Here is a 20,543-nt window from a genome sequence, read left to right on the forward strand (position 1 = left end):
GCCGCCAGGTGGAGAGAATAGGGCAAGTGTCTAGAGTCATTAGCAACTCCTACTGTTATTAATAAAGGTGTCACCGCAGCCACAGGACAAGTGGCAGCATGGCAGGACCTACTGCCAGGACTTGGGCACCTTCACCCCTACCCCAGGAAGCTCTCTGGCCAGGCCACCTCCCTCCTGTCCCACAGCCCACCTTTCCACGTCAGTCCATGCCCTCCTGGCCCCCTCCCCCAGGCTGGGGATGAGAAACCACCGGCAGCTCAGGCATGCCGGATCAGTCATGGTTGCTAACGCCACAGCACGTGGAGCCCAGACGCCCAGAAGAGGAGTCGGGGAAGGGTGGAGAGGGATTCCTAAGGCAGAAGAGAGGCGAGGGGTGAGATGAGACCCATTCCTCCCACCCCCCATCAAAGGTGCCACGCCTCCACTCAGGGGATAACTAGCTGAGCTGGCAGGGGCACTGCCGTTCAGCTAGCTCCTCCCACTCCCTCCCTCCGGCCGCCCCCCGGAAGCAGTGACCCTGCTCCTGAACCACATCTGCAGACTCTGAGGTCCAGCTCCAGCAGAGACCCTGGAACGTTCTGGGGCATGAGGTCCCAGGCATCTGGCCAGGAGGGTTGGAATGCACACGGCTCTAGGCAAACACTGTACTCAAGTGCTGCTTCTGGAGCTGGCCCTTTAAGAGCCAGGGTAGGGGCGTGGCCCTGACCTGCCCACCCGTAAAGGAGGCACCCCAGTGACTCACCACTGTGCTAGTGGTGCAGAGGAACTGGAGAGCCGCAAGCTGGCTGGGCAGGAGGGTGGCTGCTGTCAGTCACACATCAAAGTGACGGGTGTAGAGGCACACAGCACCAGAAGAAAGGCTGTGACCTTGACCACAGCACCTTCTGGTAACTTCATCTCCAGGCCTATGAGGTATTCCCAGCTACTTAACAACCTGTGCTGCAAGCTGTTTCTCTACCAGGCGTCCTCAGTGGGTTAGGAGGCACCCCCTGGAACAGAGAACAGATGCTACCCTCTACCCGGTCGTTCCTCCCTCTATGGACAAGAACGTGAAGCTTAGGAGGCTGTGGGGTGTTCGGACAGTGATTGCCTAGCACGCACAAGGTGCTAGGTCAGGTCCCCAGCATGTCACAGACCAGGTGTGGCAGCACCACTATTGAAGGTGGAGGCAGGAGAATCAGATGCTCAAGGCTATCCTCAGCTACACAGGAAGTTTGGAGCCAACCTGGGCTACATGAGATGCTGTCAAGAAAGAAGGGAGGGAGGGATGGGGAGGGCGGAGGGGGGAAAAGGGGAAGGAGGGAAAAAGAAGGCTGGGGCAATGGCTCAATCAGTAAAAAGTTTGACTTCTTACCCCCCAGGGACCAAGTGAAAAGTGTGGCAGGTAGCTGTGTGCCTATAATCCCAACACGGCGGAAGAGAGACTTCTAAGAACCCTTGGGGCTCACTGGCTACTTTAGCCAATTGGTGAGCTCCAGGCTCAGTGAGAGACCTGTCTCAAAAACTAAGGTAGAGAACAGCCTGCACCTGGGGCTTCTATATGTCTGCATGCACACACATGCATGCACGCGTGCACAGCTGGGCCTGTCTCTGACCTGGCAACTCACCTCCTCAGCTGTCCAGCTTGGCGTGCTTGGGGAGGGCAGCTCAGTACTCCTGCCATCGGCATCCACCTCCTCCCTAACCACCTCCTGGGCACAGATCCTCAGAGTAGCCCTGTCCTGATGCTTTCATACCAGAAGCTGCTGTAAGGCAAACCTCCTGGCCCAAATCTCCTCTACCCTGCCTCCTGCTCCTCCCACATCAGCAAAGGAATACACTAGACAGGAGCTAGACCCTCCCAGAGATGCCTAGGCCAGGTACGTCCCCATCACACCAACAGTTTGTCGTGACATTTAAACTGGCCTCACTTCTGTTTCTCCACCATATTATGAACCAACTGCCCATACTGCCTTGTGCCAGCATTGCAAGGTAAATTGAGGCAGATAGCCTATAGCCACTTTCTCGACGAGGAAATAAGAACTAAAGAGGCAGCCAGAGGTACCCCTCGGCCAGCTGGACCTCCCCCTGGGCCCAGGGTCCCCTGCCTTCCTCCTAAAGCATCCTTCCCAGAATGCCCTAGGGGTACCGTCAGGGCCACCCCTCAGCTCCAATCCAGGAAAGCAGGCATTCTAGCCAGAGTCCCTAAAGCAGGAGCCTCTATATTTTGATGGCTGCTGGTAGTTTTAATTAAGATCGTGTTCCTCTTGGGCACAGCAAGAGCCCTGTGACAAGCAGTGAGAAGACAATAGTGACCCTGCCTGGTTGGCTGTGCAGACTACAGAGCCTCAGAGGGCCCGGGGGCGGGAGGGGGGGGCATGGCAAGAGGCCCAGTGCCCAGGAGCACAGGCTTTGAGCAGGCCCAGCTCCCTGTTTGCGCAGCGCACACCATGTATTTCTGAGCAGAAGGAAAGCATCCGCCTCCCCCCACGGTGCCAAAAATAGCCACAGCTCCTGCTCTGAAGGTAGGAAGCTTTGGTTCCCACTAAGAGGCAGGTGCGGGGAGGGCAGGAAGAAGGGATGGGTGGCTGGCTGTCACCTCAGACCCAGCCCGTCCCCACCCCCATCCCCAACCCCACCCCCAGTCAGCCACCAAAAGTCACAGAAGCCCCAGGAGTCCCCAGGCCCAGAAGGAGTCCCAGGAGAAAGGATGGAGTACAATGTCAGGTAGGGAAGCAGGCTCAGGATGGACTAGAAGCCTGGGCCACCCATTGTCTGTTTACTTCTGCTTAGCTTTTCTATTCATCTCGACAAATGGGTCTGGGGTGTGGTGTGTGTGTGGTGGGGGGAGACCAAATCAGAACAGCTGGGTGGAGGAGGGGGCGTTAAACAGGCTGTCACTATCCCATCCGAGACAGACACTGGCAGGTAGGGCCACTGGGTATCGGGTGGCTGAGGATGAGTCAAGGGAGGTGGCCTTTGTTCAGCCCCTCTGAGCATCTCAGAAGCACAGTTCAAAGTTCACCCGCCCATGAGGCAGCAAGCCTGCAAGGGGTGTGACTCTCTCTGTGGACGTGTGATGCCACTAGGAGAGAGTGGCAGGTCCCTAACTGGTGTCTTCACACTTGCTAGCTCCATCCAACCCTGCAGGCAGGTTCCCTCACTTGGCCCATTTTACTGATAGCTCCTGGGCTGTGCAGGAAAGGGCTGAGCTGGCATCCCAGTAGTAAGTGGGGAGGATTGGAAACCAGCCTTGGGGGAAGGGAATCCCTGAGCTGCTGGTTCCCCACAGGAGACAAGAGACAGCAGATAGGCCGCATGGCTCCATGTGTCCCTCCCTCATTGGCACAGAAAGGCAGGCTGAGTGTGTGTGTGTGTGTGTGTGTGTGTGTGTGTGTGTGTGTTCCAACTCAGAACCACTTTCTGGTTCCCACAGAAACTTAATAATAATAATAATAACAACAACAACAGTAGTAGTAGTAATAAAAGAAAAGTGGAAAAAGAGGCCACTGTGGCCAGAGCTGAGGGGGACCTGGCCCCAGGCTAGAGTGAGAGAGCGGCACCCTATGCTGAAAACTGAAGCCCAAAATAAAGAAAGCAAAATGTGCTATTTCTGCCCGGGTTAAACATTCCTCAGAGCCACATTCCTTCACTCACAGGAATCCAGAACACAGTGGGGCCCTGAGTCCACAGCTCCCTGGGCCACTTTGGGAAGCCAGGGATGTCAGAGCCAGCCCTGCACCCCCTCCCAGGCCCCCAGCCTGTGCTCCTCCGGCCAGGAGAGCCTCCCCCAAGCTGAATAATTTATCTCCCCAGAATTGAGATATATGATGTCACACCAAAAGGACAGACAGAAAGGCGGAGACCTTCTAAGAGGGGCATCCAGATAGAGGGCCTGTCTGGACACAGGCCCCCGGCAATTCCCAGAGACCACCAGCTAGCAGTGCAGGCCAGGCAAGTGGGATCAAAGGAAAGGGCCCGGGAAGAGTAGTCTGGAAATGGGGTCAATGGAAGCCATATCCGCCTATCTGGCCCAAAACAACTGTGTGCTCTAATGCACAGTTACCAGAAGCCACAGGACATGGTCTAAGCCTCAAAGAGCTGACCCATCATGGGGACTCTATGTCACTATGTCCCTGAATCCACATCAGATTCAGGAGGGCTGGGTCTCCTCCTTTATCTAAAGACATATCCTAGGGCAGCTAGGCTGGGCCAAGCACTGGGCAGGGCATCAGTCAAGGGCACTCTGGGTCCCACCTTGCCCTTGGCCATCTCACCTCCCAACCCTAGGCTGCCATAAAAGCAGGAAGAGGGAGCTGGAGAGATGGCCCCTCCAGCAGCACCTAGGTAAATGCCAGGCACGGCAAATCTTGCATCTGTGGCTGAGGAGCCACGCGGATCCCTGGAACTCACAGCCTGGCCAGTGCAGCCAATCAGGGAGAGACCCTGACTCAAACAATAAGGTAGAAGACCTATGACCTCTGACCTCTACACACATGCACCCACAGTAAGCTCACGCAAGTGCATGCACACAAACAAGGTGGGTGCAGACACTGTATAATGGGGGAGGGGCGCTACTCCATGAGGGGCTTCTGTGAGATCCCAGAGCTGGGCACATTACCTTTACCAAGTGGAGATTGTGTGAGGCCTGAGGGCTGGGGGATGGGACCAACAGTCCCCTGCACACTCCCCTGACCACACTCGCTCCAGTGTTTCTGGTATGATTGATCAGCCACGGGGCCTCCCTCACCTCTGTCTCCCTAATGTAGGAAGCCAAGGCTGGAGTTGTCCAGTGTCCACGGGAGGCAAGACATCCTACTCCGCCCAGCCTCACCCCCATCCCACAAATCCAGAACACTGGCCCAGTGTGTGACATTCCAGGGATGGACCCTCACTCCCCTGTGCTCAGAGATCATAGGCGAGAGGTGCTCATGACAGCCAGGGCACGGCTTTGGCCACACAGGCATGAGATTAGCTTGAACCGGAGACTGCTGACAAATGGCTAAAAGACCTCAGCATGCCCCTGAGCCTGCCTGAGCTTCCCTCCCATTTTCTGTAAAGTGGGTGCCAGTCCCCATTCTCAGCTACAGGGGGAACTGTAATATGTGACAACTGCACCCTATCAATACTCCCAACAGCAAGCTCTCACATGATACACTAGTTCCCCGTTCTCATTCACCCGATGGCACTCCCACACGCCCACCAGCAGCTGGCCTCTGTTAACAGATGACCGTGGAAAGAACAAGGGGAAGGCTGAGAAGCAGCCATACTCTCCAGGCCCAGAGCCACTGGCTGACACAGCCTCTGACATTTATGAGGTCTCACCCCACCCCATCCCCAGGCACCACCCCGCCAGGTACATCTGCATTTACAACCCGCACAGAGCTACGCCCCTAATGTAGACACGGCGTGTGTTCGTGCACAGACTGAGATGGCTCACCTACTCATGGCACACGCCACGACCCTGTCACACTCAGAACGTGATGCGTGAGTCAGAGTTCGCACGTGTGACCCTCAGCCCCTATCCAGCCTGCACCGCCCACATAGGCACCCACATATGCTCACGACGAACCCCCATACCCCCCCACACACACAGACTCTGCTCGGTGCCTCCCACCAGCACGGACTGGATATTTAAATAGTCAGGCCCAGGGTCGGACAGGACCAGGCTCAAACCTTAGCTGCATCACTTGTCAAACTGTGTAGCCACAGGCCAGCTCCCCACACTACCCCCCAAGCTTCCCTGTCTTTATCTGTGAAAGAGGGACCACAAAGGGCTCCTGGAGGAGTTGATGGCGAATGCTCCTGAACATTAAGCATGGCCCTGGGCCACAGCAGTCACAAATTATGGCTCTCTCGTCGCCACCACGGATTCTAGCCATTGCACTTGGTGAACAAAGGGGGCGGGCTGAGAAGAGCTGACGAACTCAACACTACATTTCCAACCCCACCAACCCTGTCTGTGTTATTGTTATTGGGGTATTATCATCTCAACTCCCAGATGAGGATACTGAAACATCAAAAACCCAGACAAGTGCTCAGTGATAGCACTTTACTGCTCTTGCAGAAGACCTGGGCTGGGTTCCCAGTAGCCACATCACAAGGGGCCCACACTACCTGTAGCTTCAGTTCCAAGGGATTTGCTGCTCTCCTCTGGACACTGCAGATACCTGCACGCAGGAGTTGCACATAAACTCACACAGGCGCACACACATACGCATAAACAAAAATCAAACCGTCAACGGCAGACACAGAATGCTCCTTGCAAATGACACAGGGTTTTTCCTTGATAGAACTACTTAGAACAAGGCACATCACAGCAGAAGTCTTTGATGAAGAAGCAGAGACATGCCCACCGAAACTACAACACAAGATGGCAAAATGGAAGGAACCCGTAAAGAGTCCATGGCCATCAGCCCCTCACGCTTGTCGCGCCATCTTAGGACAGGTCCTAAAGAACCAGGGTGTTGAGGGCTGTGAATATAACTCAATCGGCAGAGTGCTTGCTTAGCACAGACAAGGCCCTGGGTTTCACCCACAGCACTACATAAAAGGGTAGGGGGATGCTCCCCTGTAATTGCAGCATTTGGGAGGTGAGGCAGGAGGCTGCATGGTGAATTTGAGGCCATCCCAGGTTACATGAGACTCTACCTCAAAAACTAACCAAGATGCTAGGTGGTGGTGGCACATGCCTTTAATCCCAGCCCTTAGGAGGCAGAGGCAGGAGGAGGCCAGTCTGGTCTACAGAGTGAGTTCCAGAACAGCCAGGGCTACCCAGAGAAACCCTGTCTCAAAACACACACACACAAAAAAAAAAAAGACGGATGGACGAATAAACGGGTAGATCTTTGTACATGTCTCTCCTTAAAGAAAAATAACCCAAAATGGGATTAAATGGAATTAAAGCCATGGCATGCTTTTAAAGGCAAGGTCTCCTTGTGCATTCTGGGCTGACTTTCTCCTTCCATCTCGCAAGTTCTAGAACTACAGCATGCTCTATCGCACCGGGCTTGAAAGGCTTTTGGTCCAAGCAGGCTGACCTGCTTTCCAAGAAGGGTGCTCTAACCACCCTTTCAGCAACATGGGGGAGCACAGGCTGCTGTCCTGCATTCTCGCCAGCACTGGGCAGCACAGTTTGACTCCATCGCCTCAGATCTCACGGGGAAGAACAAAGGAAATTCTGTCTCAAGTTCATTCCTTCATTACTTGTAAGTAGAACTGAAAAATCTTTGATCTGGAGGACTCTTGGGGCTAGTAGTTGGAGGCCCACGTGTGTATGTGTGTGTGTGTGTGTGTGTGTGTGTGTGTGTATGTGTGTGTATGTATGTGTGTGTGTTCATGCAGGTCCACTAAGCAAGGACTCTACCAACTGCCACATCCTCAGCTCTGGCCTGTGTGTGTGTGTGTGTGTGTGTGTGTGTGTGTGTGTGTGTGTGTGTGTAAGTTCATATAGGCCCACTAAAACTCTATCAACTGCCACATCCCCAGCCCATATATAAAGACTCAAAGCAGAAATAGTCACTACAGTTCTGTAATGGGGGAAGAAGCAATTTAGCTGTCTAGTAACAGACAGTTAAATCAAAATGTGTTGCACGCGTATATCGAAACATTAAAAACAAATATTTTTTTTAAGATTTATTTATTTGTTATGAATACAGTGTTCTGCCTGCGTGTACACCTGCAGGTCAGAAGATCTCATTACAGATGGTTATGAGCCACCATGTGGTTGCTGGGAATTGAACTCAGAACCTTTGGAAGAACAGCCAGTGCTCTTAACCTCTGAGCCATCTCTCCAACCCCAAAAACAAATATTTTTTTTAAATCCAATATGGGCCAGTAAGATAGCTAAGTGGATAAAGCCTCTCCCTCAAGCCTGGTGACCAGAGTTCATCCAAGAAGGAGAGAGCTGACTCCCATAGTTTTTCCTCTGACCTACACATACACACACACACACACACACACACACACACACACACACACACACACATACACCACATAGGCACACAAAATAAATAATAATGCAAATAATAAAATTAACCAAAAAAAAATTAAAGTTAGCAATTAAAAGCAGACAACCCCAAAGGTGGCCCCCTCTGAGAATTCCTCTTAAATATCTCTGGACTCTATCCGGCCATCCCCAGTGACACCCCTAATTCATTGCCATGATCTTCCTTGGTTCCCTTTATTGCATCCTTCATTTTGGGGGGGCTATAGCCAAGAACGCCTTTTCCAAGCTTAACTTCTCAGTGTCCCCCAACTCTGGAACCTTCCTTCCACAGCTCCCCACCCATCTTGGAAAATATCCAAGTTCCCGCCCATGACCTTCTGAGGGTGACTCTGGTCAGGCCCACTCACCCCCAGTGTCCCCGCAGCCTGTGCCACAGGAGCCTCAAACCTCACCCTGGAGCAGACAGGCCTCAATCCTGAGGTAGTGTGGGCTGCCAGGGCAAGACACCTGGGTTGGAAGAGCTCTCTAGGAAGGTGTCAGGAGGAGCCAGTCACATTCCACATAGAACCCTGGGCAGCAGGGACAGGGAAGAAGCCAGACTTCATGGTCCAAGTCCTACGCTGACCAGTCAGATGTACACATCGCCAGCCTGCGGCAAGCCGTGCCTGGAGGTTGCCAGGGGAGCACACAACGCCAGGCTCCAGATTAACCCCTTCATGTAGGCCGAATCCTCACCTCCAGACTTCATCATTAGGAAGAGTGGTCTGGGCCCCACCACAGGAGGGGGTCACTATGCTGGGATCTCCCAATATCTAGGCTACTGAGCCCTAATCCTACCCTCGGCCTCTGCTGCCCTGAGGCCCCAGGCCCTCTCTGGCCCTCAAAGCATTATCTTTTCCTGTAGAACCATGCAGCCATGAAGACAAGTGTCAGCCGAAGACACAGAGGCCACAGAGCCTGTAGGGGAACTAGCCTGCTCTCCACAGAGCGGGGCTGTCCTACCTAGAAGTCCACCCCAGCATCTCACCTAAGTTTCTCTTGCTGTTTTGGTTCCACCCTCAGTGAAGGAGGAAAGGCACTTGGGAACAACAGGAACCCCTTTCTCCTCCCCTCTCCCGGGCACTGATGACTTGCCCACCACATCCCAATGCAGCCATCACTCCAGCTCCGGATAGAGGTCAGAGCCTGCCTCATCCAAGTCTGCTCTCCGACAGAGCTGTGCGGCAGTAACAGCCAGGGAGCACCTTCTATCCTCTACAATGGCCTTCCTTGGGTGCCTGGACAGCCCTAAACCAGAAACCCAAGAGTCCAACCGGCAAATCCCCGCTCCTCTCAAACTGACCCCATCTGGGACCAGGGTGACCTCCAGGTTCCAGTGATGCCTGCTGCTGTGCAACCACGGAACACACTCGCTCCTGCTCTTCCCTGATCTCTGTGCTAGAAAGCAGCCGAGGAGGCTCAAGGTTGGCAGGCAAGGTCAAGACGAAGCTGCAACTGACCAAATGATAAGAAGAGCCCTCCCCTCCCTCAGCTCCTGAACAGGAGATCTCTGGGGGGCCAGCAGAAATGTGGGATGGGGAGAGACTAGGGAGGAGGAAGGTAGCTCGGCCCCTGGCATGCACCAAGGCCAGGACAAAGGATTTGTGTGCCACCTGGCCAGTTTCCACGTGAGGCAGGAACTGCGCTTCTCCTTCCTTCTATGTCCGTGTGCCCAGCAGAGTGGGCACTCAGTGAATGGCGGGCAGGAGCAGTTCCAACATGACCAAGTGAGGTGGCGGGCAGCCATGTAGAAGCAAGGGCCTATGGGGCCTTAGGGGTGAAAAAAGCCCAGAACTCACTCACTCCATCCCAAGTTCCTGTGCTAGGCATGAAGACTAGGATGACAGGAAGAGCCATCTGCAGAGACGAAACCCGCCCACAAAAGACATTTAAGGCTGGTTCATGGTGAGGCTCAAGGCTCTGCCCCTGATAGGGCACTTGCTTTGTGTGTGCCGGGCCCCGGTTTCCATGCCAGCATTGGAGTAGAAGGAGATGCGGGAGGGGGGGCGGCGGGGAGGGGGTCTGGGATGGATGTGAATAATGCATTCAAAGTGACAGTGACATGCTCAGGAGCAGTCACTGGATACTGACCCAGAACTCATCTGTTCATTTCCTCCTATCAAGACCATAGTCGTTTTGCAAAGGAGGAAGGCGGGGCTCAGCCAGGCAAGAGGGAGGACCTACCCCTCAGTTTAAATATAAAGGATGCATCACCCTCACCAATCAGCTCAGAGAGAGGGAGGCAGACGACTCTTCCCCTCCCCACCGCCCCCCCCCCCCCCCCCCGCCACACACACACACACACAGAGTCTGGTCTAGGCTGGGGGCCAGAGGTGAAGAGTCTTCCCGCTGCCCCTAGAGATGGGGCAGTGAAGGCAGGTGTGCGCAGCGTCAGCAGATACTCTCATCTCCATCGGAAGAGCAGAGGAAGTTCCAGGGCAGTGAGCCTGATAGATGCTCAGCTTCTGCCAGGCTGGAGCCAGGTGTGAATCCGGGTGTGATGTCACGTCCTCGTGGGAGATTCTCATAGAGCCTGCAGCCCTCCCCTCCCGCTCACGCCGACCACAAAGCATAGTAGGACCCACACCACCCAGGATGGTATGCATAGACTGAGGAGAGACCACTGGGGCCCCAACCTGGACCCTGGAGCAAGGACACCACCCAAGGACTTGCCGCATCAGTCAAGCTCCGTTTCTTCAACTAGGTCTCCCCAGGACCAGAACCACAATCAATACTCTTGTTCCACGTGTTGGGGTGTGAGTGTGTGTGTGTGTGTGTGTGTGTGTGTGTGTGTGTCTGTGTGTGTGTGTGTGTGTGTCTGTGTGTGTGTAGAATGCAGAGGGAGGACAGAGGTCAACGTTCCGTGTCTTCTTCTATGGCTCTCTCTAATTCATTTTGCTTTTAAAGGTTTGTTTTTAGCTTTTTGTTTTGTTTTGTTGTTATTGTTTGTTTGTTTTGTTTTTTGCTTTTAGCTTTAATTATGTGCACGGGGTGTAGGGAGCTGAGCATGTGACCACAGAGCCCATAGAGACCAAGAGACTTTGGCTCAAGTTGAGATGGAGTTACAGGCAGTTGTGAGCCACAGACGTGGGGACTGGGAATTGAAACTCTGGTCTCTAAGAAAGAGCAGCATGCTAATTCTTAACCGTTAAGCCAACTCTCCAGCTCCTCCGCCTTATCGTTTGAGCTGGTGTCTCTCGAGCTCACCATTTCCACTAGACTGGCTGGCCAGTGAGCTCCCAGGATCCCCTCTGTGTCTGCCTCTGAGGTGCTGGAGTTACACACGTGAGCCACAGTATCCGGCTCTTACGTGGGTGGGGACTGGGGACCTGAACTCTGGTCCCCGTGCTTTTCACACTGACCCATCTCTCCAGCCTTGCAACTTACACTTGCAAGGATCCATCCCAGAACTCAGCCCAGACATTCGGGGGGATCCTTCCTTGATGATGTGTCTCCTGAACCCCTACTCAGAATTGCCCCGGAAGAAAAAGTAGATGCTGCCATGCTTCACGAGAAAGAAGCAGCCCAAGTAGAGCCTGCAAGCACTCTCTGCTGCACCTGATGAGATTAGTTTACTTCCACAAAGACCTGCAGGCCTACTAAGCACCCACACTGTGAGAGATGGCTGTTGGCCACATAAAGACCTGCCTGGAGGGAGCTAGCGTCCACAGGGAGACAAGCCACAGGCAAGTGAACCCCTCAGCCCCTGATAAGGCCTTGGATGGAGGAAAAGCGCCCAGCTACCTCCATCCCTGACCAAAACGGCCACACATCACAAAAGGCCTTTAAGAACATCTCGGCCACGAGGCCAGTGCCTAACTGAGTTTCTCTGGCCCCATTCTTCCTAAGCTGATGGCCAGGCCTTACAGAGATCAGGCTGGAGAGAAGGAGGTTGGCCCCTGGGAGGGGGCGCAGGCTCTTTTGAATCCAGCATGAGGCCAGAGTTGGAAAAGGAAGGACAGCAAGGCTCTTGGCATAAGCCTGAGGTCTCTCCTGGACATGGCTGCAGAGCAGCATACACAGGCGCAGTTCCCGGTATGGCCTAGAGACTGAGGCAACCTAGGTCGCCGCCTCACATCTCTCAGCCTCGGTTTCTTCTCCGTGAGCAGCTGTAGTGCCCGGAACATGCCAAGTTGTTGGTGTACTGTTGTACTAAGGACGAGGCTCAGGGCGCATGACACAGTCAGTAAGCAGGGCATTGACTTCAAATGGCTCATTAGTGGCCCCCAGTGTTACCGTCATGGGGACAGCCTGGGACACCACATGGCACCATTCCTGGAGAATCTGTGGAGCCCTCTGCCCTCCCCAGACCCACCAACAGCCTACCTGCAAATGACTGTGGGCAACACCTTTGAGGGTCCAATCAACCTCACAAACAGCAACAAGCTAGAAAAGGGGACCTACCCAATCTGGAATGAGAGAGTGGGTGGCCATGGCTGGGAAGGGCACCTCTCCAGGAGCAGTTTCGGGATGTGACCTCCCTGGTGCGCAATTCCTCAGGACAGGGGCCAGAAGAGCCCAGTCAGTAAAGCCCCCTTTGTTCTGAGTCTGTGGAGGGTGCGAAGCATGGAGCTAAGGAGCTGGGTTGGCCAAGACCTGCAAACGTGCTCAGAAGACGGGTATGGGAGCAATGGAGAGCAGAGACCACGCTCTGCACCAGAGCCTCGATCTACACCCAGCTGCCAGTCAACTGCCTGTCTTTTTAGATGGTGCAGAGAGGGCTCAGCCAAAAGCTGCCTGGGACCCACTTCCAGGACCACCCCCTGAAGAGGTTGCTAGGAGAGAGACACCTGGTGTGGAGACACTGAGGGACCGATCTGTGAAGTTGAGCAAGTGGAGAGCCACCCCAGGGACCGATCTAGAGGACCGTGAAGTGGGACAGACCTTCCCTCACCCGTCAGCTTGCGCTGTGTAAACCCATTTCCTGGTGCGGCAAAGAGACAGGAGCAAGGAAAAGATGTGACAGAGAATACAGCCTTAACAGTGCGACATTCAATAGGGCACCCAGGACCCTTGGACCCTTGCTGTCACCGCCTAGGATTCTACCAGCCCTCTCCCTCCTAACACACAGTCACACTTGCCAGGGAGGGGGCGACAGGCCAATCTCTCAGAGGCAAGAGCCGCAGCAGCATCATTAGGCATGAATCACCCACCCACCCCGTTCCAAGCAGGAGAGCCACACTACGCCCGGGCGCCCCCTCCTGGGACCACCGCCCCCTGCCCCGGCACAGCCCGAGCCCTTCAGACTTGAGCAGGGCGGCGGGTAGCCTAAGGGTGCCCTGAGAATCTAGGGTGGTCCGGGGCGCACGCTGACAGGCGACATCCTTCTAAGGCCCTGGGCGGGGGCGCGGGTAGAACAATGGGCCAGGTGCGGGCCAGGGGCGCGGCCGGGAAGGGCGGAGGGAAGGTCGCAGCAAGATGGGTAATCTGGGATCCGGGATGGGGGTACACTCACAGTAGGTTTTTCTGGTCAGCTCCTCCACAACTTCGGGCTTCAACTTGCTGTTGGATTTCCCCATGCTCGGCGGCCGCGGCCCCCGCTCCCCGGGCCGGACCCTCTCCGGGCGCCCAGTGGGAGCGGATGGGTCGGGCCGGGGCGCGCGGAGGCCGGCAGGCCGGGCTGGGCCAGGCCGGGGCCGCGCCTTTGTCTAGCCGTGCCCGCGCGTCCCGTGCGCGGGGCTCCGGCGCGCTGCGCGATCGCAGCTAGCGGCTCTAGGGGCCTCGGGGACCCGGCGGCGAGGGCCAGGCCTTTGACGGTGCAGGCGGTCACGGCGTGGAGTTGCACGGGGCTAGGCGCCGCAGCCGCCGGCTCTCAGTAGCGGCGGTCGTCCCTGGTTACTGGGCTGCGTAGCACATGCTCGCTACCGCTGCGCCGCCGCCGCCCCTACGCTCCCCGCCTCCCGCCCGCACCGGCGCGCCAGGGGTGGACTCGGAGCCGCCACTCAGAGCCTGGCACCACCTCCCGCCCAGCACCGACAGGCGTGCACCTCGCGTTGAGGCACCCCCCTCTCCTGTTGGCTCTCCGGGGACGCCCGGGAGGTCGCCGCACCACCCCCTCCGTGGATCCTTCCCAGTCCTCGCTGCGGCGTGGCCAGGGAGAGCCCGGAAAATTGGACGTGAATGAGGCCAAGTCCCTGCCCGGCGCAGTTCATTCATTCCACTTGGATGTGTTGGGCGCTGGGGACACGACAGCCAACAGGACAGGCGCGATCCCAGGCCTCTCTGGGAGGGTCCTCATGAGCTGGCTGGCACGGGTTGCGGTGGGAACATATGCCCGACCTTGGGGTACCTAACCTGGAAGGTGTCTGGCCTGGGAGGGAGAGCAGTCTCCCCCACCTCCCGCTCCCACCCCTGGCATCAGGCAAGGCTGGGAACGATCTGAGGCCAGGCAGAAGGGCCAGAGCCTCTGGAAACCAGCCTGGCAAGCCCGCTTTCCCCAAGGACCTGGCCTCTGTCCGCGGGGTCCAGGAGTACCATACAGGCAGTTCATGCCTTCCCTGTTGTCAGGCTTACTTGAAGAGACCAGGGGGAGCTGAGCCTGCTAGCAGGGCTCCACGCCAGGATACTTAGAGGCTGGCAACTGAGGAGAGACTCAGGGAAACTTGTACTGGTCAGTTCAGTGTGATTTGCTTCTCCTAAAGAAGGCGTGGGGTGGTTGGTATGTCCTTCTCTCAGAAGGCCGAGGGCAACCTCTGTGAGCCAGTCTTGGTGGCGGAGGCCTGGGAGGCCAGCTACACAGGGAGCAGAGGCAGTAGGGTCCCTGATTCACAACCAGCTTAGACAGCATTAGGAGGGAAAGGTCTCAGGGAAAGGGTAGGGAACGAGCGGGAAGGAACGACCCTGTGACCTTGCCAGGAGCAGGAGGCCTGGACAGACCATGGCAGGATGGAGCCATCCCCTCCCGAGCCAGCATGGATGCAAACACGGACAGAACTGCTTTTTCTCCCGTTCAGAGGGTCCAGAAGGTTGAACAACCTTGGCAGTGGTACCTTTCAACCCCACCTCTCTCCCCTGTGTCTCCAGCCTTCAGACAACCTCTAATTCTTCCCTGACATGAGGCCTGGCTAGACCCAGGTCCCAGCTTGCTGGCATGAAAGGCTCGTTCGATATAGGGAGTGGGCAGGCATAGACCCCAGAAGCTGGCACTGTGCCACAGCTGGAGGAATCTGCGCTAGAGGTCGGAGCGGGGTGTCCCAGCTTAGAGAATCAATACAAAATGGTGTGCAGGGAAAGGCCATGGGAAGAGGCTCAGAGCTGGCCAGCCTCTCCACACAGAAACTCCAGCAACCGAGTTAGCAGTTAAAGCCTTACAGCGCTGTGAGCCAGGCCTGCCTGTCATCCCTTGCTCAGGAGGTGGAGGCAGAAAGATCAAAAGCTCAAGGCCAGCCTCAGCCACACATCGAGTTCAAGGACAGTCTGAATTACATGAAGTTTTGTTTGATTTTTTTTTTTTTAAGCTCTACAGAAACCCAGGTGTCATGCCATGTGTTCGGTGCTATGCAGGAGACTGGGGACGTTACAAGTGGCCAGTGTGAGAAATGGGCATGCCTCAACCTGTCCCATGACAACCACAAAACCACACTGGTCACAAACACTATGCAAAAAACAAACAAACAAACAAACAAAAACCCAACAAACAGCTGGGCGTGGCGGCACATGCCTTTAATCCCTTTAGCCTTTAAGCACTCAGGAGGCAGAGGCAGGTGGATCACTGTGAGTTCGAGGCCTGCCTGGTCTACAAAGCGAGTCCAGGACAGTTAAGGCTACACAGAGAAACTCTGTCTCGAAAAACCAAACAAACAAAAACAAAACAAAAAAACAAACAAACAAACGAAAACAGGAGAACTCTAGAGAATACAGGAGTCAGGGAAGTGCCTGGCTTCTCACAAGAAATAACATTGGGCTGGTATTTACTGGGCACCTACTATGCACCAGGCACCACTGGGCACTAGAAACCACGAACAAACCACAAAATAGACAACGTGTTACATAACCAAGGAGAATGGCACAATAAGCTGGCAATGTCAGATGTAAGGCAGGGATGGCAGGTCCAAGGCCGGGGTCTGTGAGCCCCTGGAGAGAAGGGAGGGAGCTGAGGACAAAGTAAGGCTCTGTGTGGCACCAGGGGAGCACAGCTGGGACAAGAGCAGCTCCCAGGGTGGGCGAGGTGGGGCAAAGGGGCAAAGCCATTGTCTGTGGCCAACTGGGAGAATTATAGTTAGAAGGGGTTTATTCTGCTTCAAGGCTGTGGGGGTTCAAGGTCCAGAGACCTCATCTGGTGGTGGCCCTGCTGGTTGAGTCCAGGCCAAGACAGGGAGAGGGCAGAGAGCACTCTTGCTGCCTCTTCTCATGAAAGCCACCTAATTTGCTGCCAATGGTGGCACACATGGGCACGGTGGCACACATGGGCACAGTGGCACACATGGGCATGGTGACACACATGGGCATGGTGCCACACACAGGTATGGTGGCATACAGGGGCACGGTGGCACACAGAGGCACAGTGGCACACATGGGCACGGTGGCACACATGGGCATGGTGGTATATACCTGTGATTCCAGCGCTAGTACAGCTAAGGTGAAGAGCTGAAGGCTACTTGGATAGGGTGAACACTTGATTGTGGGGGCAGACTGGAGAATTGAGGTGATAGCTCAGTTGATAAAGTGCTTGTTTCAAAGGTCTGAGGACCCATGTTTGATCTCCACAAGCCAGCCGTGTGGCAGCCTACCTGCAATCCCAGCGTTTGGCAAGCTGGCCAGCTAGACTTACTTAATCCGTGAGTTCGAGCCTCCATGAGAGACTCTGCCTTAGTAAATTCAAGCGAAGAGTGGTCGAAGAAGACCCCTGATGCCAACCTCTAACCCCCACAGGCACACGCACACACGTGCCTGTGTACACATGTGCATGCATGCATGCATGCATACACACACCACACATGTCCACAGTATGGGTTCAGAAACCAGGCATTGTGGCATGCACATGTAATCCCAGTACTAGGCAAGGCTGAGACAGGAAATCCCTGAGCTCGCTGGTCTCCCCTAGTGGGAGCCCACGTCCCAATGACAGGGGCTCCTGAAGCTGACCTCTGATTTCACATGCATGCACATGTGCCCACTCACACACCTGTACACACATGCACACACGCTCTTTTTTTAAAGCCACCATTGCTAGCTCACAACCACCCATAACTCCAGTCCTAGGGGATCCAAGCTTTCTTCTTCCGACCTCTAAGGGCACCGGGCACACATGTGGAGCGCATACATACCTACATGCAAATAAGGCATACACACTCACATAAAATAACCATAAAAACCTTTGAATGCAGCCGGGCGGTGGTGGCGCATGCCTTTAATCCCAGCACTCAGGAGGCAGAGGTAGGTGGATCGCTGTGAGTATGAGCCCAGCCTGGTCTACAAAGAGAGACCAGGACAGCCAAGGCTACACAGAGAAACCCTGTCTCGAAAAATCAAAAAACAAAAACAAAAACAAAACAAAAAACATAGAACTGTCCTATTGCCTCCATGGGCACTTTGTGGGACGCAAGTTCACACACACATACAAACACCTGGAATAAATAAATAAACTTGAAAACAAACCAAACAATAAACACATTGGTGACATCTTCCCCTCCAAGGCTCAGGGAGCGTTGAGGAGGAAAGGTGGCACAGAGGAAGTAGGAGGCAGGCTGGGGAGAGCTGGGCAAGGGATTCAGAGCATTTGCTGTTCTTCCAGAGGACTCTAGTCTGATTTCAGCCACACATGTGGCAGCTCACAGCCCATTTGTTAACTCCAGTTCTGGGAGGTCCAACTCCCTCTTCTGGCTTCCTTGGGCACACATGTAAGGCATGTATGCAGAGGCGGAGAACACCTGGATGAAAGAAGAAATTTAAAAAAAAAAAAAAAAGGAAAGGAGGGGCATGACTGGCCCCGGGATATCTGGGAGAATCCAGAGTGGACATGACCCTGAGCCAGGTGAGGAGAGGTAGGAGGGGAGAGAGGGGAGGGAGAGGAGAGAGGAGAAGGAGGGCAGACAGGAGCGAGAGGGGAGAGAGGGGAGCAGGTGCAGCCGTCAGGAGGCACCAAAGACCAGGTAACCAAAGTGACTGGATTATATACGGAAGGGCAGCTGTGGGACGGGCAGCGCAGCCCCTTGGCAGGACTTTAGTGTAGAGGACAAAGAATGCCAGTCAGGAGGGCCCTGTAGCAGGTAGGGACTGAGGGAAGCTGGGAGAACCTGGCGGCCAGGTCTATTTTGATATGTTTAGTAGGCACCTCAGCTGTTTGTCCTGGGCTTGAAACTTAACAACACCCATACACATAAGATAAAATAAAAACAATTTCAAAAAAATACTCTCAGCACAGACAATAGAGAAGGGAGTCAAGGAATATTGTCTTATGGGCATATATATATATATATATATATATATATATATATATATATATATATGAAATTGTCAAAGTTGTTTTTTACGAAGACAGTGTGTGAAGTTTTTTTAAAAGATGGCTTTTGTTTTGTCTTGTCTTGGTTTTTCAAGATAAGGTTTCTCTGCATCGCCCTGGCTGTCCTGAAATTCACTCTGTAGACCAGGCTGGCCTCAGACTCAGAAATCGCCTGCCTCTGCCTCCCAAGCACTGGGATTAAAGACATGTGCCGCTACACCCAGATAGAAAGGTGTGCTATTTTTTTATGTATATGAGTGTTCGTCCCACATGTATGTCTGTGCAACATGTGTGTTGGCTGGGTGCTCAGTGCTCTTGGAGGCTGGAAGAATAAGTGAGTGGTGAGCTGCCACGTGGTGCTGGCAGCTGAACCCGGGTCCTCTGCAAGAACAGACAGCATTCTTAGCTGCTGAGCCATCTGGCTAGCTGGGCACATCGTTTTGCTCGGGTGCAAACAGCTTGAGGAGAAAAAGAAGGCTCTCCTGGACCACAGATCCGCCCGAGAGCTTGTCCTCTGTCTCCCAGACATGGGGAACAAGAAGAGGTGGGCTGTGGTCTGAGAGCGTATCTAAGCCCACCCTCAGCCCACCCTCCACCTTCAGCAAAGCCAAGTCCTTCCTGTTGTTTCATAAGACCATCTGGGGGCTGGAAAGAAGAAGGCTCAGTTATTATGTCCTGGTTGCTCTTCCGGAGGCCCTGAGTTCAGTGCCCTGCACAACTGTCTGTAACTCCAAATTCAGAGCATTCAGTGGTGTGCGTGTGTGTGTGTGTGTGCACACACACACACACACACACATGCACTGCACACACGCACTAATAAATAAATAAATAAATATCTTAAAAGCCATCTGGAAGTGGGTGCTAGACTCTGACATGGAAGGCTGTTGAGGAAGAGCAGAGAGAGGCTCGATAGCAGGTTAAGAAAACACAGTTAGGGCTGGAGAGATGGCTCAGAGGTTAAGAGCACTGTCTCTGCTTCCAAAGGTCCTGAGTTCAATTCCCAGCAACCACATGATGGCTCACAACCATCTACAATGAGATCTGGTGAGACCTGGTGCCCTCTTCTAGTGTGCGAGCGAGTGTACATGTAGTCAGAACACTGTATACATAATAAATAAATCTTTAAAAAGAAAGAAAGAAAGAAAAGAAAAGAAAACACAGTTAGGGACTGGGGTGGAGCTCAGTAGAATACCTGCCTAGCATGTTCAAGGCCCTGGGTTCCATCCCCAGCACTGAGGAAAAACAAACACAGAAGCCACCAGACAGGAAAATTCAGTTCCACAGCCCAGTATGGCGCCTGATGTTCACACTGACTAATTATGCATTGCATAGCTAACTAGTCCTAACTGCTAAGCTCTCCAGCAGACAAGAAATGACCATTTGAGGAGCCAGGGGTACCACCCACCTGGATTTGATTGCCATGCTTTTTGGATCACCATGGGATTTGAGAGTTTCTGTAGGGACTAACCACACTGTGCGCCACAAATGTACACCTCTGCTATGTGTCGATCAGATGTCTCCAAAAGTTATTGCACAAAGCCCATGGCAACATGTTACTGTCCTGAGGGCTGGGCTTGGGTTCAGTGTACAGAGCCTTGCCCAGCATGTGCCAGGCCCTGGGCCCAACCCATAGCACTGAAGAAAAAAAAAAAAAAAAGACAAACAACTACAAACCCTTTTTTTTCTGAGGCAGTATATCACTATGTAGGCCTGATTGGCCAAGAATTTACAATGTAGACCAGGCTGGCCTCAGGCCTCCCCCCCCCCCCCACCCCCCCGCCCGAATCCCAGAGTGCCAGGATTAGCACAGTGAGCCAGCGGGCCCAACTACTTTAACTTTTAAGAATAGAGCTTTGTCAGAGAGTAGGAAAAAGATGAGCCCCTCCGAAGCATGTTAGGGAAAGGACTAGTGAGTGTGTCATCACTGTCAACCTGACTGAAATGGAACCACGGTGGGGACACCTCCAGGCTTAGCAGGGCAAGAGGACCAACCTGAATGAGAGCAGCACAATCCCGTGGGCTGGGCTCCCAGCATGCCGGCTTTCCATTCCTCGTCAGCTGAGATGTGAGGATCCAACACACATGTTCTTGCTACCATGAGCCATGCTGTGGCTTTCACGAATGATGAACTGTATG

The 20,543-nt window shown here is 54.2% G+C and overlaps 1 protein-coding gene across 1 annotated transcript in view; it reads right to left on the reverse strand.

Annotated features, from left to right (window-relative positions):
• Ncs1 (neuronal calcium sensor 1) overlaps positions 1-13,594 on the reverse strand; it is a 40,704-nt gene extending 27,110 nt beyond the window's left edge. The window contains exon 1 of the mRNA XM_051166754.1: positions 13,422-13,594. Coding sequence (XP_051022711.1) covers positions 13,422-13,485 — 64 coding nt within the window. The 5' untranslated portion in view covers positions 13,486-13,594. The remainder of the gene's footprint in view (positions 1-13,421) is intronic.
• Positions 13,595-20,543: the final 6,949 nt, after the last annotated feature.

The sequence above is a fragment of the Acomys russatus genome, chromosome 24 (assembly GCF_903995435.1).
Source record: "Acomys russatus chromosome 24, mAcoRus1.1, whole genome shotgun sequence".
NCBI classification, from domain to species: Eukaryota; Metazoa; Chordata; class Mammalia; order Rodentia; family Muridae; genus Acomys; species Acomys russatus.